General features: G+C 39.1%; 1 protein-coding gene across 1 annotated transcript in view; it reads right to left on the bottom strand.

Annotated features, from left to right (window-relative positions):
* Positions 1 to 4,724: 4,724 nt before the first annotated feature.
* The window catches only part of LOC124712564 (SID1 transmembrane family member 1-like), a 123,078-nt gene continuing 100,475 nt past the window's right edge, over positions 4,725 to 27,327 (bottom strand). The window contains exon 16 of the mRNA XM_047242878.1: positions 4,725 to 5,133. Coding sequence (XP_047098834.1) covers positions 5,071 to 5,133 — 63 coding nt within the window. The 3' untranslated portion in view covers positions 4,725 to 5,070. The remainder of the gene's footprint in view (positions 5,134 to 27,327) is intronic.

Raw genomic sequence — 27,327 nt, 5'->3', positions numbered from 1 at the left:
AAGGGAGAGGGTAAGGAGTCATTCCAATCCCGGGAGCGGAAAGACTTACCTTAGGGGGAAAAAAGCTTGAATTTTGTGTGTATGTTTGTGTTTGTTTGTGTGTCTATCGACCTGCCAGCGCTTTCGTTCGGTAAGTCACCTCATCTTTGTTTTTATATATAATTTTTCCCACGTGGAATGTTTCCTTCTATTATATTGATATATAATATTTTGCCTACATATACACATTTCACATCTTTCAGTGGCGATGAGAATGGCCATTGCTGAGAGAATGGACAATACTGAAGAAAGCTAACAAGAAAACTAACTTTTCTAAGTGCTTCTAAATGTATCATAAAGGAATGTATGCAAGAATGAAATGACATAACCACAAACAATAACAAAATTGAATGGTATAAGCATGTGAGACAAACAAAAGATAGACAGCCTATGAGAAGAGGTCAGTGGGGCTGCAGATATTCGAGGATATATCCCTGGATACCCACAGTAGTTGCTATGCTTTGGATAATAGCATGCACAAATGCAGATGTTTGTGGGTTATCTGCAAATATCCCCAACAATAGCTGCTTTGTGGCTAAAAATTAAAGTATAATATCAATCTTACTATACACTCTTCATCAAGTTGTGTTACCAGTGGTCAACAAATGAGATTGCTTGAATTAGAACCGTATTTTGTAATGATAGTTCTAAACTTGAAGTCTGTTGGCATCCAAGGAATGTTTGAAATGCCCAGATAAAGCAGAACTCTTGTCCTCAACTTCTGGCTATGTCACTTTAGCTACACACCAAGGGCCCTGCGCTTACTTCATGAATACATATTGTCATAACATTATCTTTTGTGTAGTCCATCAAGCACACTCTACATGCAGCCCTGGCCACTGGTTTCACATAAGGTGAAACAACGTAATTTCTCATTGTTATGCGAAACTAAATGGAAATCACCAATCTGGAAGAAATCTGGTTTTTACCTGGTAGTAAGAAGAAAATCTCAGAGACAGTGACTTGTTTTGTGTGTAAGAAAGTGTATTCTCATGCTGGACAGAAAACTGGAACTTCAGATGTGTTAATGGGACTTCATTTGACAACCTAATTAGACATGGGGCAGGAGTGATCCAAAACACTCACTGCAGCGGTTTGGAGCCCATGTTGTGGGGGATGTTACGAGCATGAGGTCGGTAATAACGTAAAGCACTGCAGACAGATCACAATGCTCCACTGTGCCAAGACACTGGATCATTCACAGCAAGCAACAATGTTCCACAAGCTGAAACAACTTGCTCTAAAATTATGAGGCCTGTACATAAAATATTTAATTCTTATCAAATTAGTTTCTACATAAATCAGGAACAAATATATTATGTGGCAATCCTGCATTAAAAATAGTTTAAGTTTGGTATGTCTCTCTTTGAAATGTGTCCAGCCTTAATTCATAATGAGGCAGACGAAAATTTTGGCCAGGTAAAAGCTCTTTGACACACACACACACACACACACACACACACACACACACACACACACACACACACACTCTCTCTCTCTCTCTCTCTCTATGGCCATGGCAAGACTAATTAATAATACTTAGTCTTGCCTTAGTGAAGGGAATATGTTTTTGGGTGTCTGTGTGTTTACTACTGCTAGAAAAAGAACTAGTGCTCGAAAGCTAATAAGCTAACGTGAATGCTGCTTTCTCTTATGTGTTACTGTGCTTCAGACATCAAGCTGCTAAAGGTGAGTGATTATCCTTCCCTTATTTTACATATTGCTCCATCTCAGAATTTCCATTTTATTATCTGTGTAGACCTATAAGAGTCCAGTAGCAGCAATACACAGAAAGAGAAAAGGAATTTAAATGCAGAAACCCCACAACAAAAATATGTTGGCTAAAATAGTTACCCACAGACAGCCAAATGTAACAATAATTAAAAAGAGAGAAGTGGTTTCTACAACACTACTAAGATGTAAGGACACAAGACAACTACCTGTGAAAAGGATTATTACTAAGTACATAAGTTAACATTGTTTGACTTCACCTAAGTGCATGAGTTAGTTTGAAATGTACATAGCTTCTTTTATCAGCTTCCTCACAAAAATTCTTAATTGTTATAAAAAATTAAAATATTCAAATATGCTTCTGTTTAAGCACACGACAACTTGAAAATTTTGTACCTTTTACAACTCTTCACATGTATCACAAGTTTATAGAATGAAGATTCTTATCAGGGCCTTCTATATTCCAGTACAATTCAAATCCTTGTCTGGCCACAAATTTAGGCTTTAGTTGCTGCAAAAATTTTGCATATATACATAAAAATTTATAAGATCAATATAATGGAAGGAAACATTCCACGTGGGAAAAATTATATATAAAAACAAAGATGAGGTGACTTACCGAACAAAAGCGCTGGCAGGTCGATAGACACACAAACAAACACAAACATACACACAAAATTCAAGCTTTCGCAACAAACTGTTGCCTCATCAGGAAAGAGGGAAGGAGAGGGGAAGACGAAAGGAAGTGGGTTTTAAGGGAGAGGGTAAGGAGTCATTCCAATCCCGGGAGCGGAAAGACTTACCTTAGGGGGAAAAAAGGACAGGTATACACTCGCACACACGCACATATCCATCCACACATACAGACACAAGCAGACATATTTAAATATGTCTGCGAGTGTATACCTGTCCTTTTTTCCCCCTAAGGTAAGTCTTTCCGCTCCCGGGATTGGAATGACTCCTTACCCTCTCCCTTAAAACCCACTTCCTTTCGTCTTCCCCTCTCCTTCCCTCTTTCCTGATGAGGCAACAGTTTGTTGCGAAAGCTTGAATTTTGTGTGTATGTTTGTGTTTGTTTGTGTGTCTATCGACCTGCCAGCGCTTTTGTTCGGTAAGTCACCTCATCTTTGTTTTTATATATAAAAATTTATAAGTTTAATCTGGTAAAAGTAATCCAAAACAGGTGACTTACTTGGATTCATATACTAAATTAGTAAGGTATTTCCAATTTAGAACTTAAGACGTATCACCACAGTATATGTAATATTTTTATAATCATATTATTTTATAAATATTTAAGTAAATTGAAAGATATAGTGATTTTGTAATTTTTTTGCCATGTTAAAATTTCTGGCAAGAATACTATTGTTGCTCCAGAAGGAGAAAATGAGCAATACGAAGTAGCAAGCGAAAAGTGTGTGTAACATTAGTAATGTCTGGGAGAAATGTAGAAGAATGAAATAATTATTGACAGGTGGACTAATTAGCAAATAGGAACTATGTTACAATGTGTACTAGATGATCTGAACAAGGAAAGGAAATGAAGAATTAGTGTAGCATTCACTACAAGGTCACAGAGTTGGAACATTAGCTGGAAACAGACAAGGAGGGAGAGAGAACTCAGTATTTTCCTTTTCAAAGAAATTGCTTCCAAGCTTGCCTTAAATGATTTACGGACACCATCAAAAGCCTAAATTTGGATGGCCAGACAGTGATTTGAACTGTAAGAATGTATATGTGTTTTGATAAGAATTGTTGATTCTGTACGTAGGTGAAATATGATGCAACCTACTAAGTGTGTATCACTTTAATAGTTCCCAACTATGTTAGCTTATTCTCAGTGTATGAGCACAGTAGATCCAACAGCCATTATAAATCAATACACAAAGGAATTAATGATGAGCTGCCATTTGGTGCAACTTATCCACAAACTATGAATATCCACAAACTACGAATATAGTGTCTCTTGCCCATTATCCTCATTACTTGCAGTATTTCATCAATTCCTATATGAGTTTGAGCATGGTGTGCATGTGCACTGAAGGGATCATTTGCCATTGTTACCTTAATTAATTATATATGTTGTGTCTGTTCTTTAGGACATGTCCGAGTGAACAGTCATCATATAAATAACTGAACTGAGGATTACCTTGCTCTGTTTAATTAAACCCCCAAAAAACTATCAAACTGTCAAGGTTTCCAAGTCTGACAGCATAAAACAAAACACCAATCTTATACGTTCAGCCAAATCAAGCTGAGTCAGTCTTGGCTGTATATCTAAAAATGGCTACCAGCAATCAATATGTTTTATAACTCTTGATTGGGGAGTTTCCAGACTGAGAATCTCCATTGTATTTTGATATTTTTATGCTTCTTCATCATCCCTAAATATTCTCCCCATCACCATGAAAATACCCCGTATATACAAAGCAATTTATCAAAAGGAAGGGGAAAAATGAGTGCAAATTTATGTGATTATAAACTGAGAAATACTTGCTTAAGAGAACAGAAATTAATGACTCATAGTTTTGAGAAAAAGACATTCAGTTTAAATTACATTCTCAATCATTCCAAGAAGAAAGAAAATGGATAGAATGTCGAATTTTGGCTTTGAATTTTTAAATGCCTCAAAGCAGTTACACCAAAATAGGAATGTTTAAGAACAAGACCCAAGAATGAATCTTACTTTGTGCAGCAGTCTGCTGTTTTAAAATTTTGTGGCAGTATAAAAACCAAGCACTGGAAGACAGTACAAGAAAAAAATTATTTGTGTCACTAATTCAGGTTGATCTAAACATCACATAAGCTATTGTAGCAATGTTTACAATAAGAGGCATTTGAGGAATTCATAACTTTTTAAAAGTAAAGCAACATTATTAGTTAGATGTCATGGCCCAATAAATATATAGTTCCGATTCAATAAATATATATTTTTGATTTCAATAACTTCTGGATTCCAATGTGTTTTCGAAACATAATTTTTAGGAATGGTAATTTATATGCTTCTAATGGAACATACTTTTCTACTTTTCTCGACTGCATATAAACAGGATTTACATGCAGAGATTTGTCCAGCAGAAAAATATGTTCTGGGACAGTTGGACAGTTGACATAACCTTTAAAATATAACTGTAAACACACTAAACACACACACACACACACACACACACACACACACACACACACACACACACTCACTCTTTATTCACTAACACAATATACTGTGCAGACTATTATCCTCTAGCAACAGTCAAATCAAAAATTCCATTTATTTCAAAAGACCATCAATCTGATAACCATTCAGAAAACAGGAATTTTGCTTCTGTGTACATCAATAAGATCATCATCCAATGTGAGGAGAACCTGCAAAGAGAAACTAAAATCGATTAAATTCTCATTTACAAAGGTATGGAGGCATACAGGTTTTTGAAACCTAGAGCCTGAACTAAGATGTACAGTCAAGTCCACTAAAATGAAATTACTACATGATTATTACATTTTAGTTCTAATGGGTGGTTCAAATGGCATCTACAAAAATGGTGTTCTTTGAACTGAAATTATGTCTAAGTAAACTTAAACATACTAACATATTATTATTACATATTACATTGTTATGACTTAAATGAATTTTGTGTAAACCAAGCAGTGAAAATTTCAAATATTTATCACACATTAAAAAATGGTAATATCGTAGATTAACACACACACACACACACACACACACACACACACACACACACACACACACACACACAGAAAGAGAGAGAGAGAGAGAGAGAGAGAGAGAGAGAGAGATTACCTTGATGGCCTTAGCAATATTATTATGTCTCATGTTCTGGAAAAATCAGCAAGCTGAGATTTTAGTGCTACATTGGCCTTCAGGCTGTGCAGATCTTTTTGTATAAATAACACAGCAAAGCACACAAGCATGCAGAGTATTAATTATCAAAACTGCACTGTCATTATCCCCAATAAACTATTAAGCCAACAGCTACCAGTGACACCCATGTTTCCACAAAGCAGTACTGGTGACAGAAATGTTCAACAACTCCAGATCCTGCATGCCCTAAAGTAATGAGCCACACAGCTCTCTGTATTTTCTACACAAAGTAAACCAATAAAAAAGAGTTCTTGGAAAACCAGCTTTACTGTTTAAATGAATTTTAAAAAAATGTAGATGCAATATGACTTCAGAACACTGGCTCAAAGCTGTCAAGTTTGCAGTAACCCATATTACAGACTGTAATACTGAATTATACTTTTAGGGTTATTGTTTTTGTTGTCTTCAGTCCAAAGACTGATAAGATGCCACTCTCCACATAAGTCTATCCTGTGCAAGCCTCTTCACTGCTGCAACCTACATCCATCTGAACCACCTTATTGTGTTCAAGCTTTAGTCTCTCTCTACAATTTTTGTTCACTACACTTCCTCCATTACCAAATTTGCAATTCCTCGATGTCTCAGAATGTGTCCTATCGACCGATCCCTTCTCCTTCTAGTCAGATTGTGCCACAAATTCAGTTTATTCCCAATTCTATTCAGTGCCTCCTCATTAGTTATGTGATCTACCCATCAAATCTTTCAGCATTCTTTTATAGAATCACATTTCAAAAGCTTCTATTCTCTTCTTGTCTAAACTGTTTATAGTCTATGTTTCGGTTCCATACAAGGCTACTGTCCAGACAAATACTTCCAGAGAAGATTTCCTAAGATTTACATTTATATTTCATGTTAGCAAATTTTTCTTTTTCAGAAATGCTTTTCTTGGTATTACCAGTCTGCATTTTATATCCTCTCTCCTTCAGCCATCATACATTATTCCGCTGCCCTAGTATTAAACCTCATCTATTACTTTTAGTGTCTCTTTTTCTGATCTAATTCCCTCAGAATCACCTCATTTAAATTCACTACATTTCATTACCCTTGTTTTATTTTTGTTGATGTTCATTTTATAATAACTTCTCAAGACAGTATCCATTCTGTTCAACTGTCCTTCCCAGTCCTACAATGTTCTCGCCAAACTAAACTTTAATTTCATCTCCAAACTTTTCTTTGATTCCTTTTACTGCTTGCTCAATTTATAGATAACACTGGGGATAGGCTACAGCCATGTCTCACTCCCTTCTCAATCACTGCTTACATTTTATGTCCTTCAGCTCATAAAACTGCAGCCTGGTTTCTGCAAAAGTTGTAAATAATATTTCACTGACTGCTTCATTGCCTTTGCCATCTGTGGGAACTCTCCCTATAATATATCCTAAACTCCTGCAAACTCCCTGGCCTCAACCTTCATTAAGTCGCTGTCCTCCATCTACCTAACCCCTTCCCTGCTCCCGCTCCAGCATAACACAGCCTTCTATTCCACCAATGCATCCACAGTCTCTTTACTTATCTCCTTTTCCAGTCCCTTCCCCACTCTCCCTCCTCCCAGCATCCCGTCTAGCCTCCCGACTGCACTTAGCTGTTCTACTCTGTCCCCAACACACCCCTGTATGGTCCCACAAGCAGCACTTTACTGTCCCCCACACCTAAATTGCTACCTCTCCCCCTCCCTGACCCAGTCTGCTCCTTAGCCTCAGCACCCAGACCGCTTCTCCCATCAGGCGCAGTTGCTCACAGTCTGGCCACAGTGGCCAGTATGAGTACGAGTTGTGCATGCATGACGGTGAATGTGTGTGTGTGTGTTTTGTTTACTTTAAAAGAAGTCATTTTGTCTGAAAGTTCACTTATTTAGCTGTCGTTTTGTTGTGCCTACCTGCAACTCAGCATCTCCTCTATATGGTGAGTGCCAATCTGTCCTGGATTTGCCATTGTTTGATAACTTAGCATTTTACTCCTGATACGTTCCAAATTTTGAAGTGTGTGGTCCAGCCAACATTGTCAAAATCTCTCTCTAAATCAACAAATGCTATAAACATAGGTTCCCCTTTCTTTAACCTATCTTCTAACACAAGTCATATGGTCAATATTGCCTTGCTTGTTCCTACCTCTCTGTGGAACCCAACCTGATCTTTCCTGGGGCTGGCCTCTACAAGATTTTCCATTCTTCTGTAAATAATTTGTGTCAATATTTTGGAATCATGCCTTATTAAAATAGTGGTTCAGTAGTTTTCATATATGCCAGCACCTGCTTTCTTTGGACTTATATCATTATCGATGAAGCCTGAGGGTATATCACCTGTCTCACATATCTTGCATACCAAGTTGAATAGTTTAGTCATGGATGGCTCTCTCAAAGATCTCAATAATTCTGAAGGAATATTGTCTACACCGGGGCCTTGTTTTGACTTAGGTCTTAGTGCTGTCAGATTATTCTCACAGCATAACGTCTCCCATCTTATCTTGATTTCTTCCTCTTCACATTCTATAATACTGCCTTGAAGTTTGTTTCCCTAGTACAGCCCCTCTATATATTCCTTCCATCTTTCCCTTATTTGCTTAGAACTAAATTGTCATCTGAGCTCTTGATGCTCTTACAGCTGCTTCTCTGTTCTCAAAAGGTCTCTCTAATTTTCCTATATGTGGCATCTACTTTTTACCTTGTTATGCATTTTTCTATGGCCTTACATCTGTCCTCTAGCCATTCCAGTTTAGCCACTTTGAACCTTTGTCAAGTTTATTTTTTGACACCTCTATTTCCTTTTGCCTTTTTATTTTCTTCATTTTTATATTGTCTCCTTTCATCGGTTAATCAATGTCTTCTGTGTTATTAAGGATTTCTACTAGGCCTTGTATTTTTAACTATTTGAGCCTATGCTGCCTTGACTATATCATCTCTCAAACCTACCATTTCATCTTCTACTGCATTTTTTTCACTGCTTCAGTCAATAGTTGCACCGTGCTTCTTTTAAGGTCCTCAATCACCTCTGGTTCTCTCACATTACTCCAGGTTCCATCTCCTTAATTTCTTACCTCTTTGTTGTAAAACTTCCAAAAGACATGGTGGGTGCATGATATTGGATAGGGAAGGTAGCCAATTCTGTGGACTATTAAAACTAATGACCTAAACGTCAGGAAACATTTTGAGTATCGTGTTCTTAAGATTAGTCAACAAAAAAAAATCTTTATCTATGTGTACGGGATACCAGATGCCAATTTGTCTGAATCTCTACATGAACAAATGCAGTTATATTGTGTGGTGATTTTAATATAAACTCTGAAGTACATTCTCTATGTCAAACTTAGTCAAGCTGCCCACAAGAGTAACTGCAACATACTGCAGTTGAATTGATGACCTACTCACAAATACTATCTTTACCCAAGCACTCTGTTTACAAAACTTGCCTGACGATGAAGGCCTCTTACTTAAACAAATGAGTATACAAAAGTCTTCATTACCAAAGACAAAAAAAGTATCAAAGATACTATCAGTTTAATGTTAATTAAATACCAGCTGAAGCATGAGACCTGCAAAAATATTTATAGAGAGGATTATACTGAGAGGAAAACGAAAATATTTGTTGATAATCTGTCATTATTTTAACATTGCTTTTCCTCTCAAAACACACAAAGAAAAGCTATGCAGATGCAATGTATTCAAATGATGAATCACCAAGGGAATAATAAACTTTTGTGCAACCAAGAAACAACTTTACATAGAAAGCAAAAGAGTGATCCAAATTATGTAAATACTTTAATGGAAGGTTATGCAAAAGAGTGGGAATGAAGAACCAGACGTAGGTGTTTAAGGATGGTTCATACAACAACACAGTAAAGGAGCTCCAGTCAGTGGCCCAATTATAAAGCGAAAAGCAGCTGCATTTAACAAACAACTTGGCAGTAGTAACTTGTTTGCAGCAAGCATTTGGTAGCTGACAGTCACCGGGGAAAGTCGCTCAGCTAACGATGAGGATGCTGATGAGTTTGTTAGCAAAATACGAAAGATAACAGAGGAAGAAGATGTAACTACTGATGCCTTGTATAATGCTAAGACTCTTTTGCAACATACTTCTTTCAAAAACATTAGCTGGCAAGAACGAGAAGGAAGCTTGTGGTTACAAGCAACAGAAACAGTGCGAAATGTTAATGGGGTGTTGTAATGCAAATGGGAGTCGTAAACTACCGCTTAAGGTGATTGGAAAATCCCAACATCCACATTGTCTTCAACACACTGACATAAATACTCTACCAGTGCAGTATTGCACTCAGAAGAAAGCGTGGATGGACAGACAAATATTCTCTCGGTGGTTCCGTGAAACGTCTGTACCAACTGTGAGAAAAGATCTAAAGAAGAAAAAGCTTCCGCTGAAAGCTATCCTTATAATGGACAATGCTCCCAGTCATATTTCAGATGTTTCTCTAAAGTCTGATGGTATACATGTACAAGCACTCTTTCTCCCACCCAATGTGACAGCCCTAATTCAGCCCATGGACCAGCGAATTTTGGTATAAATTAAGCGTCATTACCGACATTCAATTCTCGTCTCCTTGCTGAACGAAAGTGAAAACAACTCTATCGAGACTATGCTGAAGGCCTGGAAAGCAATTAACATACATGATGTTGTTTTCCAAGCAGCCGAAGCATGGGATAAAGTGTAGAGTGCTACCACAATGAAGAGCTGGAGAAAATTGTGGCCATCCATTGATGTCGAGTTGGATCCAATATTGAGTGACAGCGATGAGCCAGTCAATTTAGAATTATCGATTATTTTGCACACTGACATGTCCCACACCTTTCCAGGAGGAGAAGAAATTGATGATGAAGATGTTACTAAGTGGCTGAATGAGGAAAACTGTGATACGGACCAAACTTTAACAGATGAAGAAATAATCAAAAGCGTGCAAGAAAGTAATGATGAAAGTGATGAAGAAGAGGACACAGGAGGAGAGAGCATGAAGATTTCTCACACTGCTGATGCTGAAGCTGCTGAGGTCTTCCTGAAGTACATTACACAACGAGCAGATACATGCAGTACTGATGTAATGCTTGTAAAGAAGTAGCATGATAAAGAATGCCACCATCACGTATCATCATTGTGACAGTTAAAAACTAGGGACATGTTTCTTAGTGAGTGATATGACTGTATAACTATGTACAGTATGCATTCAAGGACTAAGTTTTCTTTGAAAATTAATGTATTTTTGGATTTAATAAAGTATATCCTCTGAGTTTTAAAATTGTATACTTCAGTTTAATAAAGTACAGTACACTATATCCCCTAAGTTTTCAAAATAAATAAAAAACAAAATAAATCAATAAAATAAATTTCGGACACTCAATAATCCAGCACTTCCGCTAACCCGGCACCCACGTGTACCAGGAATGGCTGGATTAGCGAGAGTCTAGTGTATTGTCAACTAGATGAAGCAAAACATTTCATATTCAAAATAGATGAGAGAACTATTTAACTCGAATTTGTCAAAGATAGCTGAAAATCTAGTGTGAAGAACCACTATACCAGCAGAATCATACAAACTTGTTTTTCAATATAATTGCGTATGCTTCCACGGCCAGAGTCAGTTGACATAAAAGTTTTCTGGGTATGGTAACGCGCCATAATGTAAAAAACTACTGCTGCTGGAGAAAAACCAACGTTTCGGCCACGATTGCAGTGGCCTTTTTCTGGGTCTAATGACCCAGACGACAGGTCAATTTTCCTGTCCCCAGCAACTAAACAAGAGCTACTGAAAATCATAAGAGCCAAAAAAATCATCATACTCATTAGTTAATACAAGATATTTCTGTGAGAGTTGTAATAACCCTGCGTAATACGCAAAGGATGTTCGCCACAAGGACTAAAGGTCTCAAAGGTAAAGGTCAACCACTACGTAAACGATTATCATCCTATTTCCATAATCTCAGTAAAACTGAATCGCTGACCAAACACAAGTTTGGAGACTGTTAATGATGCACTTTTCAGTTTTGCTGACAGAATTCTTAAAGTCTTCAACCAAAAGGAGCTTTCCTCTGGACTTTTTGTTAACTTAGAAACATTTGGAGGCAACATCTGAGATTGGCACGGGAGCTTTGATTCCCTTAGAAGCCAAGAGGAAAAGGAAGAAAAAGAAGAAGAAGAAGAAGAACTTTCTAGTATCTGAGTAAGTCTTGTGATCTCATTAATTGCTCACTGTTGCTTCAGAAGTTAGAATCCTATGGTATTAGAGGCACAGCAAATTGGTGGTTTAAATCTTATCTCAACAACCAAAAGCATATTATTGAAAACATAAGAGTTGAATCTAAAATAATAATAATAACAATAATAATAATAAGTCAAGGAAAAACACACTAAACAAGAAGATTACATATTGGATAACCACAGCGACTGCATAGAAGCAAGGGAAAAAACAGATGCCTATAAATATCTAGGATACAGACAAAAAATAGGAATAGATAATACAAATATTAAAGAAGAACTAAAAGAAAAATATAGACAAAGACTAACAAAAATACTGAAAACAGAATTGACAGCAAGAAACAAGACAAAAGCTATAAATACTTATGCTATACCAATATTGACCTACTCATTTGGAGTAGTGAAATGGAGTAACACAGACCTAGAAGCACTCAATACACTTACACGATCACAATGCCACAAATATAGAATACATCACATACATTTAGCAACAGAAAGATTCACATTAAGCATAAAGGAAGGAGGAAGGGGATTTATCGACATAAAAAACCTACATTATGGACAGGTAGACAATTTAAGAAAATTCTTTATAGAACGAGCAGAAACTAACAAAATACACAAAGCAATCACTCATATAAATACATCGGCTACACCACTACAATTTCATAACCACCTCTACAACCCTTTAGATCACATAACATCAGCAGATACGAAGAAAGTAAATTGGAAAAAGAAAACACTACATGGCAAGCACCCGTATCATCTAACACAGCCACACATTGATCAAGACGCATCCAACACATGGGTAAGAAAAGGCAATATATACAGTGAGACGGAAGGATTCATGATTGCAATACAGGATCAAACAATAAACACCAGATATTACAGCAAGCATATTATTAAAGATCCCAATACCACAACAGATAAATGCAGACTTTGCAAACAACAAATAGAAACAGTAGATCACATCATAAGCGGATGTACAATACTAGCAAATACAGAATACACCACAAGACATGACAATGTAGCAAAAATAATACATCAACAACTTGCCATACAACATTAATAAAACAGCACATTCCCACATACAAGTATGCACCACAAAATGTACTGGAGAATGATGAATACAAATTATACTGGAACAGAACCATTATAACAGATAAAACACCACCACATAACAAACCTGACACCATACTCACCCATAAAAAAAAAAAGAAATTAACACAACTAATCGAAATATCCATACCCAATACAACAAATATACAGAAGATAACAGCAGAAAAAATTGAAAAATACATCCAGCTGGCTGAGGAAGTCAAGGACATGTGGCCATCAGGATAAAGTTGACATTATACCAATTATACTATCAACTACATGAGTCATACCACACAATATCCACCAGTACATCAACGCAATACAGCTACATCCAAACGTATATATACAACTACAGAAATCTGTAATTATTGATACATGTTCAATTACCCAAAAGTTTCTAAATGCAATGTAACATATACTGTACAGTTAAAAGGAAGTCACGCTTGATCAAGGTCCGTGTCACTTTCCATTTTTAACCAGACATAACGTCTGAGAAGGGAAAGAAATAATAATAGTAAACTGCTGAGGAGAAAGAAAACTTGGAATTCACCTAATACAAGCCTAGAAGAATTTCAGATTGACTATGTAGCTATATCTTTTAACAATAAAAAAGAAATCCTGAATGTACATGTTAAAAAGGGTGCAAAAATTGAAACAGATCACTATCTAACCACAATAAAAATCAAATTTATTCTACAAACAAGGGCTCCAAGACAAGGACACAGGATTCACGAAATAGATACAGAAACTTTGAAAGTGAAAAAACATGAATTTCAGGAACAATTAAATATACTCAGAAGACTGGGAAGAGATTAAAACAAAAATAAGCCAAAACAGCCTTTGAAACAGCACCACTCAAAAGACACAAAAAGGTGGAATGAACAGTGTGAAGAAACATTACTATTTAGATAACAAGTATGGCAGAAATGGTACTTCACAAAAAGAAGTGAAGACTTTATCAGCAGTAAACAACAAAAGTCTCAGCATCAAAAACAATAGGACCTGTCAAAAGGAAGTATGAAAGAAACCAGCTATTACTATCTGTAGACGATTTCCAAAAGAACAATACTAGGAACTCCTATAAAACTTTTAAACAAAGCCTCTAAATGTACCAACCACCTACCTTGCATATCAAGAATGAAGACAGAAAATTAACCCTAAGCACCAAGAAAACTGAGAAATATTATCAAGCTATTTCAACAAACTGTAAAATTGTGAGGAACCAAGAGAAAACTCTCCAGAACAAAGTCCAGGATACCCTTACACAAACTTAGAAAAATAACAGGTGTGGGAACAGCTGGAAAGCTACATGGAGCCTTTCAAAAAATCTGGGAAACAGAAGTTATACCAGAAGATCAGAAAACAGCATTAATTCACCCAATCCACAAAAAGGAGATAAAACTGACCACATTATAGAAGAAAATCCCTCCTTCCAGCAACTTACGAAATTCTTTCTAACGTATTACTAAATAGGCTGGATAGCCAACTGGATCAGCAATTAGGAGAGTACCAAGGAGGGTTTAGAAAAGGAGGATCCCGTGTGGAACAAATTTTAAATCTGGAATTCATAATAAGGTATAGAAGAATGAGATCCAAAAGCATTTATATAACATTTATAGACTTCAAGAAAACGTACAATTCAATTGACAGAAAAACATTATTCAACAGCTTAAAGGAGCTTGGGTCTGACAACAAATCAGTGGTAATCATAAAAAACACACTAACAAATACAAAATGCTAAATTTACTATTTACGTGGAACCTGTAAGGTTTTTGTGATCAAAATTGGCGTTAGGCAGGGACATGGACTGTCCCCACTGCTGTTAAATTGTGTGCTAGAAAAGGTAATCAGGGAATGGAGGAAAATAACAGAAGAAGAAGAAGAATCACAACTGGGGAAAAAGGGGATAATCTGAGTTCTGATTTTCTGGCTCTTGCAGATGATCTTGCCATCTTTGCTGAATCTACATGCAACAATGCAGATAAATCTCCTACAAGAAACAGCTTCAAAATCAGGCCTACATGTATCTTTTGAGAAAACAGAGTATAAGACAGATGCGAGGGAGGCACTGAAATATATGGAAGCTGATTACTGCAGAATAAAAAAGGCTACAAAATTTATATATCTAGGTCAAATAATACAACCAAAAACTTTAGACAAAGAAGCCTACCTAGCAAGGGCAAACAAAAAGGGGGTGGCTTTTCAACTAACAAAAACCCTGTATAACAAGAACTCTTATCTCCATAAATGCAAAACTTCGGCACTTCAATACTGTCATTAAACCAGAATGCCTTTATGCATCTGAATGCCTTTCATTAAATACAGCCAAGCAATCATGTGAAACAGAAAAGAAGGAAGGGAAAATAATCAGGAAAATCTTGAGAGCAAAATATGAGAATGGAAAATGGAAACTAAGAAGTTTATGAAAAAATAGAGCAAATATCAGTTACAACAAGGAAGAGAAAAATCTGCGTTCTATGGATACTTAAAAAGGCTAGATGAAAACAGGATGACAAAAAAAATTTTTAACTTCTTTGACAGAAACTCCAAAACATCAGTGACAGGGATAAAAGAAGTTAAAACAGACTTGAGGGAAATGGAAATAATGCAGGGTGATACAGGAGAAAGAGAAAAGCTCAGAGCAAAAGTAAAAGGCTGCAAGGGCTTCCAGGAGAAAACAAAGAAACAGGCAGGTGCAATATGGACTGAAGAAAGAAGGGAAAAACGTAGGGAAAGAATGACATATCTTCTTTATGGTATGTAGCCATCTGTTTTTTCCTACATTGTTGATATCCCTACTAGGTGTTTCCATTGTTTAGTAATAGTAATAATTCTGACAATTCCTGGTAAACTGTCGTGTCCACAAGGCTTAACAATGGACCCTCTCCCCTTCCTACTCTATATCACTGACCTCTTTAGCCTCCAAGATAAATTTCCTGTGTTGTTTGCAGCTTCTCTATCTCCATTTATTATCTGTATAGTTGCACACGGTTTGCCTCATCTGAGGAAATCATCTCAATTATTACCCGTCACACTGCCGTGTTCAGTGGCCACCAGGCCATATGTTACTGTTCACAAAATGCTGCCACCATACCAAAATCTTTTTTAAGCACAGAAGGACAACCATATATCACTACAGTGTGCAGCAAATGTAATTTACAGTTGTGGTACACCATTTGGCACCACAGTCAAAATTGTACCTGGGTGCACTATGCTGATTTCATTTGTGTTTTAAGTGTTTCTGTTTCTTATGCAATTTCTGACATCAGTCACATCCATAATCTCAGTTGGCATTACAGTTACAGTGTACAGTGACAAGATTAAATGAAACACAGTTGTCTGTGTGCCATACCAGTTTAAGAGTAAAGCATTGGAGTGGCAATGAAAAAGTTGAGAGTTCAAACGCACATCCAAACTTTCCTTAAGCTTATACATTATTTTTGTCTAATAAAACTACATTTTGTAATAATGTGGTCATAAATTTAATGGTTCCCATTTTAGTTAGTATTAATCCTTCTATCAATTAAGCAAACTAAATGCTTTGTTACTTTATTTCTACAATCTGATGTCATATTTCCAACTACTATTTCAGAAAGGTACATTGCCGAATTGGCAACACTTCGCTGTCAGCTCCAGGCTGTGATGGCTTACACAGCTTGAAGCTGCAGTGGATGCTGTGGGTCGGCTGTGGGGATCCAACGGATGTCCAGTATGACAAGTCCTCCAATCGGTACTCCCTGGTGGCCAGCCCACTTACTGCTCGCACTGAGGTTGACCTCTCGCCTGGAGAAGAGCGGGTAGTCACCTCGGGGTGTAGCCAGCAGTGAAAGAGTTCCCAGGGGGGCCACATGTAATGCCTCCCTGGTTAGTCTAAGAAATAGGTTCCAGGTGCTGGCTGTGGCTGACACTGTCAGTAAACCAGATGTAATTGCTTGTTGTGTTTCAGAGGAAACCTCTCAGCCTGCAAGATCTGGGCAATCACAGAGGCCTGCCAAGAAGGGGAAGAAAGCCAATGTGCACTCCGTGTGCATAACAGGTGTAGTCATTCCAGACATGGAACTGAACCTTCTGGATGCCTTGAAGAGCACACGTTGCAGCCAACTGCACATGGTGGCTCACATCGGTACCAATGATGTGTGACACTTTGGATCAGAAGAGATTCTCTTTGGTTTCGAGCAGCTAACAGAGGTGCTAAAGGCTGCCAGTCTTGCTTGTGAGATGAAAGCAGAGCTCACCATTTGCAGCACAGAGCTGATTGGACATTTTGAATCAGAGGCTCACATGGTTCTGGGACCATTAGGCTTCTGGTTTCTTGACTTGTGCCGTAGGGTGGTTGGGTTTCGTATACTGCTGAATAGATGAGTCCACTACATGTAGGAGGTAGCTAAACGGGTAGCGGGGGCTGTGTGGAATGGAATGGGCAGTTTCTCAGGTTGGAGGGTCTTGGGGAAACACAAAAAAGGCTTCAGCCTCAAAGGGTGCACACTGAACACAGGAAGAAAGTAGGTACAGGTGCCACCGGTGTAACAGTTGTAAACTGTTGTAGCTGTGTTGGGAAAGTACCAGAGCACCAAGTGCTAATAGAAAGGATTGATGCTCAAATCGTTATAGGCACTGAAAGCTGGCTAAAGCCATAGATAAGTTCAGCCAAAATTTTGAAGAGAATCTAACGGTGTTCTGGAAGGATAGGCTAAACACAGTTGGTGGTGGCGTGTTTGTTGCTGCTAGAAGTAGTTTATGTCACAAAATTGAAGTAGATGGTTCCTATGAGTTAGTATGGGCAGAGATCATTCTTGACAACTGGAATAAAATAATAATTGAAACTTTTACCAACCTCCCAATTCAGATGATACAATTGCTGAAAGGTTCATAGAAAACTTGAGTTTAATTTCAAACACTTACCTGACTCATACAATTATGGTTGGTGGTGACTTTAATTTACCCTTGATATGTTGGAAAAAATATATGTTTAAATGTGGAGGTATGCATAAAATATCACCTGAAATTGTGCCAAATGTATCCTCTGAAAATTAATCAAGCAGTTAATTCACGAGCCCACGCGAATAGTAAACAGACGTGAAAACACACTTCACCCCTCAGCAACAAATAATCCTGATCCAACAACAAGCATCGAAATGGATACAGGGATTACCATATTTACTCGAATCTAGGCCGCACTCGAATCTAAGCCGCACCTGAAAAATGAGACTCGAAGTAAAGGAAAAAAAAAAAAAATTCCCTAATCTAAGCCGCACCTGAAATTTGAGACTCGAAATTCAAGGGGAGAGAAAAGTTTTAGGCCGCACCTCCAAATCGAATCAAAGTTGCTCCATTGTAATATGAGACACAATTTAGGTTGAATGAATGACGATACAGCTGTAGTAGTTTGGTTCGAGTCGTAAGCTTAGCAGTTAAGCTTTACCAGGTAGCCTCTGCTATGCGTCAGGCGCTCCGTCCGTATTTATACGGGTACCCTTCCTTTTTCACGTGCTTCGTCTGGTTTGAATCTATTGCTTATTTTGCTTCGATCTGATAAGTGCCGTATTCTTTGTTATAGGTGTTTACGTCACTCTAAGATGAAAATGCATTACTGTACTGTGTCATGCATTGTTTGTCGCATTCTGATAGTGCGTGTTTACGGTCTGTCGCCGCTCGCGGCATGGCTTGCTTTTGTGCGCGCTACTGCCGCTAACAATAAAAAAAAAAGACAGGAATCGTCTCATTAGCGAAACAATGGCAAGAGACTACTATTTGTTGTTACTTACACTGCTGCTTTTTTTGATAATGATCAACAAGAACCAAATAATAGACTGCGTATGATAGAACATGTACTGAACGAGAGTGGCGAAAGTTTTTCTCCGTTTGAAAATCTTTGCGGCCGCTTCTTTAGTACATCAAATTCTGCACAGAAATTAGTCATCTTAGACTTGAAAATCTAGTCAGCACCCGTGCTTCACTTCTGACTGTATCACTTAATACGAATATAAACATGACACGATACGTATATTCTTCCGCGTTTGCTGTTGTCTCACTCTAGTTTCGTAGTTTATTAGGCAGGCAGGATTTAAATGAGATAGCAGCAAACACGAAAGAAAACATGGCAAAATGTTTATATTCTTATTATTCTTATGGTGAAGAGAATACTGCATGTGATTCACAATTCATACAAGTTCCTATTAGCAACCATCCCTTGTCACAGGTAGGAAAAATTTCAGAACGTAGAGTTGGCCATATTGACAAACATCCCAAACAGTCTTGCCAGTCGGATTTTCGTTGTACATTGAAATTCTGCTACATTCGAAGATGAACAATACGGAGTTTGTATTTTCTTCATTGGATAATGTATGAAAATGCAGTGGTCGAAACTCGGGGCGGAGAAAAAAAAAGCTCGTCTTCCACCTTTTTTTTTTAAATTTATTTACTGACGCATAGGTTTTGGCGCCAGTATTTATCTTTGTGCCTACAAATCATGCCTGTGTAGCGCTACATATATTCGACGGCAGTTCGTTGTGGCGGCACCTACCAACATTTTTCACAACTTCCGCTTGCTTTGCACTCGATTCTAAGCCGCAGGCGGTTTTTTGGATTACAAAAACCGGAAAAAAGTGCGGCTTAAATTCGAGTAAATACGGTAGTGAACATAGGGTTGTCGTAGGGGCACTGGGTATTGCACCCCCAAATCCTCCAAAAGCAAGCGAAAAATATACATATTCAAAAAAGCAGATAAAAATTAGCTTGATCCCTTCCTGAAAGACAATCTCCACTCCTTCCAAATTAACAATATAATTGTAGACCAGATGTAGCATGAATCCAAAGAAATAGTGTTGACAGCAATTGAGAGATTTACACAAAATAAACTGACCAACGGCAGAGCTGACCCTTCTTGGTACACAATACAAGTCAGAACACTCTTACAGAAACAACGAAAAAAACGTGCCAAATTTAAATGGACGCAAAATCTCCAAGACTGGCGATCTTTTACAGAAGCTTGAAATTTAGCCCAGGCATCAATGCGAGATGCTTGTAATAGTTTCCGCAACTATACTACATCTCAAAACCTGGCAGAAAGTCCAAAGAAATTCTGGTTGTATGTGAAGTATACTAGTGGCAATACACAATCAATGCCTTCTCTGTGTGATAGCAACGGAAAACACTATGTGATCGAAAGTATCCACACACATGGCTGAAAATGACTTACAAGTTGGTGGCACCCTCCATTGGTAATGCTGAAATTCAATATGGTGTTGACCCACCCTTAGCCTTGATGACAACTTCCACTCTCGCAGGCATATGTTCAGTCAGGTGCTGGAAGGTTTCTTGTGGAATGGAACCCCTTTCTTCATGGAGTACTGCACTGAGGAGAGGTATTGATGTCGGTCAGTGAGGTCTGGCTCAAAGTCGGCATTCCAAAACAACCTAAAAGTGTTCTATAGGATTCAGGTAAGGACCGTGTGCAAGCCAGTCCATTATAGGGATGTTATTGTCATGTAACTACTCTGCCACAGGCCGTGCATTGTGAACAGGTGATCGATTGTTTGAAAGGTGCAATCGCTATCCCCTAATTGCTCTTCAACAGTAGGAAGCAAGATGGTGCTTAAAATATCAATGTAGGCTCGTGCTGTGATAGTGCTATGCAAAACAACAAGGGGTGCAAGCCCCCTCCATGAAAAACACGACCAATCCATAACACCACCGCCTCCGAATGTTACTGTTGGAACTATCACGCTGGCAGATGGTGTTCACCGGGCATTCGCCATACCCACACTCTGCAATTGGATCGCCACATTGTGTACTGTGATTCGTCGCACCAAACAACGTTTTTCTACTGTTCAGTCATTCAATGTTTATGCTCCTTACACCTAGCGAGGTGTCGTTTGGCATTTACTGGCGTGATGTGTGGCTTGTGAGCAGCCGCTCGACCATGAAATCCAAGTTTTCTCACCTCCCACCTAACTGTCATAGTATTTGCAGTGGGTCCTGTTGCAGTTCGGAATTCCTGTGTGATGGTCTGGATATATGTCTGCCTATTATACATTACAACTGTCTTCAACTGTCGCCGGTCTCTGTCAGTCAACAGACAAGGCCGGCCTGTACGCTTTTGTGCTGTATGTGTCCCTTCACGCTTCCACTTCACTGTTTCATCAGAAACAGAGGACCTAGGGATGTTTAGGAGTGTGGAAATCTCTCATACAGATATATGACACATGTGACACCCAATCACCTGACCACGTTCGAAGTCCGTGAATTCCGCGGAGTGCCCCATTCTGCTCTCTAATGATGTCTAATGACTACTGAACTACTGAGGTCACTGACATGGAGTACCTGGCAGTAGGTGGCAGCACAATGCGCCTAATATGAAAAACATATGTTTTTGGGGGTCTCATGCAACCAAACAGTTGCATGACAAAGATTTATTGAAATCCTTGACCACAGTTTCGGTATATCTAATATACCTTCATCAGAAGTAAAAATACACTAAAATCACATCCTGCAGTGGAGATGCATAAAACAATCATGCCAAAGGCGTCGTCAGTAGTTAAAATTAAAATGTGACCTCCATCCACATTTTTGGTGGTGTCCGGATACTTTTGACCACATAGTGTACTATTGATGACAGTGCTGACAAAGCAGAGTTACTAAACACAGTCTACTGAAATTCCTTCACCAAAGAAGACGAAGTAAATATTCCAGAATTCAAATCAAGAATAGCTGCCAACATGAGTAACATAGAAGTAGATATCCTCGGAGTAGTGAAGCAATTTAAATCACTTAACAAAAGCGAGTCTTTCGGTCCCGACTGTATACCAGTTGGTTCCTTTCAGAGTATGCCGAGACAACAGATTCATACTTAACAATCATATACAACTGTTCACTTGACAAAAGTTCCGTACCCAAAGACTGGAAAGTTGCACAAATCACACCAATATTCAAGAAAGGTAGTAGGAGTAATCCACAAAATTACATACGCATATCACTAATGTTGATATGCAGCAGGATTTTGGAACATATATTGTGTTCGACATTTTGAATTACCTTGAAGAGAATGGTCTACTGACACATAGTTAACACAGATTTAGAAAACATCATTCTTGTCAAATAGAACTTGCTCTTTACTCACGCGAAGTGCTGAGTGCTATTGATAAGGGATTTCAAATTGATTCTGTATTTCTAGATTTCCAGAAGGCTTTTTATACTGTACCACACAAGCTGTTTGTAGTGAAAATGCATGCTTATGTAATATCGTCTCAGTTACATAACTGATTTCCTGTCAGCAGGGGTCACAGTTGACAGTAACTGATGGAAAGTGATCAAGTGAAACAGAAGTGATTTCTGGCATTATTCAAGGTAGTGTTATATGCCCTTTGCTGTTCCTTATCTATATAAACAATTTAGGAGTTAACCTGAGCAGCCACCTTAGGTTGTTTGCAGATGATGCTGTCTTATATTGACTAGTAAAGTCATCAGAAGTTCAAAACAAATTGTAAAGAAAAAGAAATCAAACAATGGAAAATCCAGGATGGAATGTAACAATACAAGAGAAGGAAAGTTGCTTCTCACCACATAGCGGAGATGCTGAGCTGCGATAGGCACAATAAAAATGTGAGTGCAAGTTACACTTGCGTGAGTGTGTTTATGCATGTGTGTATGTGTGTCTACTGCTGACAAAGGCCTTAATGGCCGAAAGCTATGATTGTGAATCTTTTTATTGTGCCTATCACGGCTCAGCATCTCCGCTATATGGTGAGTAGCATTTTTCCTTCTCTCGTATTGTAAAGAAAAAGATATTTGTATGGTGCAAAAATTGAGAATTGACCCTAAATAACGAAAAGTATGAGGTCATCCACATGAGTGATAAAAGGAATCTGTTAAATTTCACTTACACGAAAATCAGTTAAATCTAAAGTCCATAAATTCAGCTAAATACCTAGGAATTAGAATTACAAATAACTTAAATTGGAAGGAATACACAGAAAATGTTGTGGGGAAGGCTAACCAAAGACTGCATTTTATTGGCAGGACACTTAGAAAATGTAACAGATCTAGTAGAGAGACTGCTTACACTATGCTTGCCCACCCTCTTTCAGAATATTGCTGCATAGTATGGTATCATTACCAGATAGGGTTGACAAATTACATCAAGAAAGTTCCAAGGAGGGCAGGACGTTTCGTATTACCGCGATATAAGGGCGAGAGTGTCACTGAAATGATACAGGATTTGGGGTGGGAATCATTTAAACAAAGGCATTTTTCGCTGCGGCAGGATCTTCTCATGAAATGTACGAGATTGGAATAATACAGAATTAGAAGTTGATGAGTACCTGAAGACAAACTTGCATTAACGTTATGACTGCTTCCTCTCCATCAGATAAGTTAAATCTTATATAATCTAAAACCTAAATTATGCATTCAGAGATTGACAGTAAACCTAATTTCTTTTTATTTTTGAATCTTGCTGTAAGTACAATATTCTTGTTGGCCTATATCTTGTACTTCTGTTTCACCATAAAATGTATGGACCAAATAAAGAAATAATATTTATGCATTTATATGTATCACATGCCATGAATGTATGATAATCTATGTGTCAAGGGCACTGTTTTCTTTTTCTTTTCTTTTTCTTATTTAGTTTATCAGATAGTAAATGCTTCTCAGCTTATTACAAGATGTGAGGTGTTATAACTCTGAAATGAATTTGGAATGAAGTATGAAGTAAATGGTAATTGCATGCAACCACACTGAAAAGGATTTAGTTGAAATGTTTAGGTAGAGTTGTGGGTACTGAATTCACACTCTCAACATACCCACTTGCATGTACACTGAGAGACACATTCTCTGTAGCAGCCTGACTAAAAACATATAGCAGAAATAATAATTCAGTCAGTATATGATGGAAAAAATTTTCTGCGTGACTTCTCCCAAGCTCCTTAAATGTGAAGTTTAATATTATCTATACCCTTCCTTCCTTTCTTCATATGAATAAATATTAGATTCTGAAAGTTATGAGTCATTCACTTTCTTGTGGTTGGTTGGTTTGTTTGTTTAAAAAGGGGGGTTTGTTTGTTTAAAAAGGGGGGGGGGAGAGAGAAGGGACCAAACTGCTTGGTAATCGGCCCTTGTTCCTATTGTAACAATTCCACAAGGGAAAGAATAGAACAAACCAGACTACAGCACAATACCGAGAAGAAGGAAGAACCACAAGAACGACAAAGACCAATGAAAACTATAAGAAACAAAATAGGAAAAGAAAAACACAGAGAGACGCAAGAAACAGGTAGAAGAGAGTACAACAGGAGAGCAGATTAACGAGGCTGGCTGACCATGAAAATAAAAGAGTAAGCCAGCCACTCTGCAACACATTAAAACCTCCACCCTAAAAGCACTAGGGTGGAGGATACTGAGGGACAAAGGACATACACTAAAACTTAAATCAAATGATAAAATACACGCTAACGTATAAAATTTAAAACCAAATCAGCTGATGAGGCATTGTCTGTTAAAATTAATGATAAAGAGTCCGGTAACCGAAAATGATGTCTCAGGGCAGCCAATCTAGGACAGTGCAAAAGAATATGGGAGACTGTCAACCGGGCAGCACACCAAAACTGAGGTGGGTCTTCATGGCACAGGAGGTAGCCATGGGTCGCCCAAGCGTGGCCAATGTGGAGCCAGTAGAGAACCATAGAGTCCCTCTATAGACATGGAGGACATCCACACATTCGTAATCTCCTTAATGGCATGCAGTTTGTTGTGCGTACTGAGACTATGCCACACTGTTTCCCAAAGCTAAAAATCCTTGCGACGTAATAATGATTACAGGTCACTTACTGGAATGCTGATCTCCATAAGCGGTTTCCGTGTAGCCTGTTTGGCCAGTCTGTCAGCAAGTTCATTGCCTGGGATTTGGATGTGACCTGGGTTCCAGACAAACACCCGGATGTGACCTGGGTTCCAGACAAACACCACCGAATGACAGGACCGTTCCAGGGCATAGATGGACTCCTGGATGGTCGCTCGATAGCTTGTATGCTGCCCACATAGTCAGTACACAGAAGAAACAACTCCCCAGGTCACGAATGTATGTGCTCAAGAACATGAGATATAGCCACCAGCTCTGCAGTGAAAACACTGCGGCCATTGGGCAAGGAATGCCGTTCAATAGGGCCTCTGTGAATGTAGGCGAAGCCAACGTGACCGTCAGCCATCGAGCCGTGGGGTGCAAACCACTTCAGAGCCCCGGAACACGTCAAGAATCGAGAGAAAGTGGCAGCGGAGAGCCGCGGGAGTAACTGAGTTCTTAGGGCCACGTGAAAGGTCCAGGCAAAGCTTCGGCCAAGATGTACACCCTGGAGGTGTACGTGAATGGGCCTCGAGTAGAGGTGGTAAAGAGAAGGACTCCAGTTCAGACTGATGTGAGTGGATGCAAACCGCGATCATGAGCCCTGACCTGAGCCCCGATGCCAACCAATCCGATCAGGGGCCCTCCCCACGTGCGCCACCCAGCCGCAGCAAAGGCTATGCCCGATGCCCCAGGGTTACGGGTATCTACTCCTTGGGATACGTGGGGAGTTATCAGTGCAGGCATCAGCAGAGCGATCCCTGTGCAGTCAGGGGGCTACCACCAACAGGGTACATGGCGGCCTCACCTCAACCGACTGGCTATCGTGCTGGATATCAGGTGCAAACAAGCAAACAAGTCCATTATCATCATCAGCACAGAAAACGATAATGTACAGTGGATGGAGGAAAATGCACCGAGGAGGGAGACCTCGCCCAACAGCTGGAGAATGAGCGGAAGTGCAGATCCACGTCGACGAAGGATGCGAGAGGTCTCAGTGTATGATGGACACGATGCACCGTGTAAGGCGCCTTTCCCCAATTGTCTCGCTCTTTGGGAAAATTTTGAAAAATGGAGGTCAAACCCTACTGAGTACCATCACATAAAGGCCAAAACATGAGAGACTCCCTTTAGTCACCTCTTATGACACGCAGGAATACCTCGAGCCTATTCTAACCCCCAGACCCACAGGGGGTACTTTTTTGTGTCTATAGACTTGTTGCTACCAATTAAGTTGGTTTTGACTGATAGCATCCAAAATATAATTCTGACCACTGTGAAACATCTCAAAATATCCAACGGGGAAAAAATCCATGGCTACATTTGTTAAAGACATTGTTTTAGTCATCAAGCAGGTTTTTTCCATGTTTGAGCACTCTCTTGCCACTGCGATGGAAAGACACCATCGCACCTGATCCAGTTGAAGATGGATAGGATATGTCGCTTGTAGTCACATGAGAGATGCTTAATCATCTGACAGTGGATCCGATCCAGCCCAGGAGCTGTGTCGGGGCAATGTGCAAGGGCAATGAGGAGCTCCCACTCGGTAAATGGGGTGTTATAGGGTTCACTGTGGCTTGCAGTGAATGAGAGAACTTTCCCTTCCATCCGCCGTTTGAGTGTGTGAAAGGCTGGGGGTAATTCTCCAGTGCAGAGGCTCGAGAATAGTGCTCAGCAATTGCATTTGTGTTGGTAGATAACATGCCATTGATGGTAAATCCAGGAACACCTGGTGGGGTCCAGTACCCAAAAATACATCTGATGTTTGTCCAGACTTGGGAAGGTTACATATCGCACCCAATAGTCGAGACATACCTCTCCCAACACCCCTGTTTTCATCTTGTTATAAGCTGGAAACGCAGGTACGGAGCCATTTAAAAGCTATTAGGTGCTCCAGAGATGCATGCCACTTATGCCAATGCAGAACCCGCTTACGCTATTTAATGGCTTCAGCAATTTCTGACGACTACCGAGGTACTGTCTTTCACCGGGGGCACCCTAAGGAACAAGGGATTGCATTTTCCACTGGAGAAACGATCATTCTAGTGACCCACTCAACTACCATGTCTATGGTACCATGTGGGGGAGATTCAATGGTGACAGCAGAGGTGAAAGCTTTCCAGTCTGCCTAGTTTAGAGCCCATCTGGATAGGCATCCATGAGCATGACAATGGGGGAACGACAGGAAGATGGGGAAGTGGTCACTACCACACAAGTCATTGTCGACTCTCCAGTGGACAGATGGGAGAAGTCCTGGGCTGCATAGTGATAAATCAATGGCTGAATAAGTGCCATGAACCACACTGAAATGTGTGGTAGACCCAGTATTTAGGAGGCAGAGTTCGAGCTGAGACAGTAAATTATCGACTTCTCTGCTTCGGCCAGTAAGCATGGTGCTACCCCACATGGCGCTACCCCACAAGGGGTTATGGGCATCAAAATCTCTCACAGTAGGAAAGGTTTAGGGAGTTGATGAATCAGTGCAGCCAAGATGTTCAGAGGTACTACACCATCTGGAGGAAGATATATGTTGCAGACAGTTATTTCCTGCG

Source organism: Schistocerca piceifrons, chromosome 8, assembly GCF_021461385.2.
Source record: "Schistocerca piceifrons isolate TAMUIC-IGC-003096 chromosome 8, iqSchPice1.1, whole genome shotgun sequence".
In the NCBI taxonomy this organism is placed as follows: Eukaryota; Metazoa; Arthropoda; class Insecta; order Orthoptera; family Acrididae; genus Schistocerca; species Schistocerca piceifrons.
Note: the sequence above shows the minus strand (reverse complement) of the source record. Positions and strands in the feature narration are given on the sequence as shown.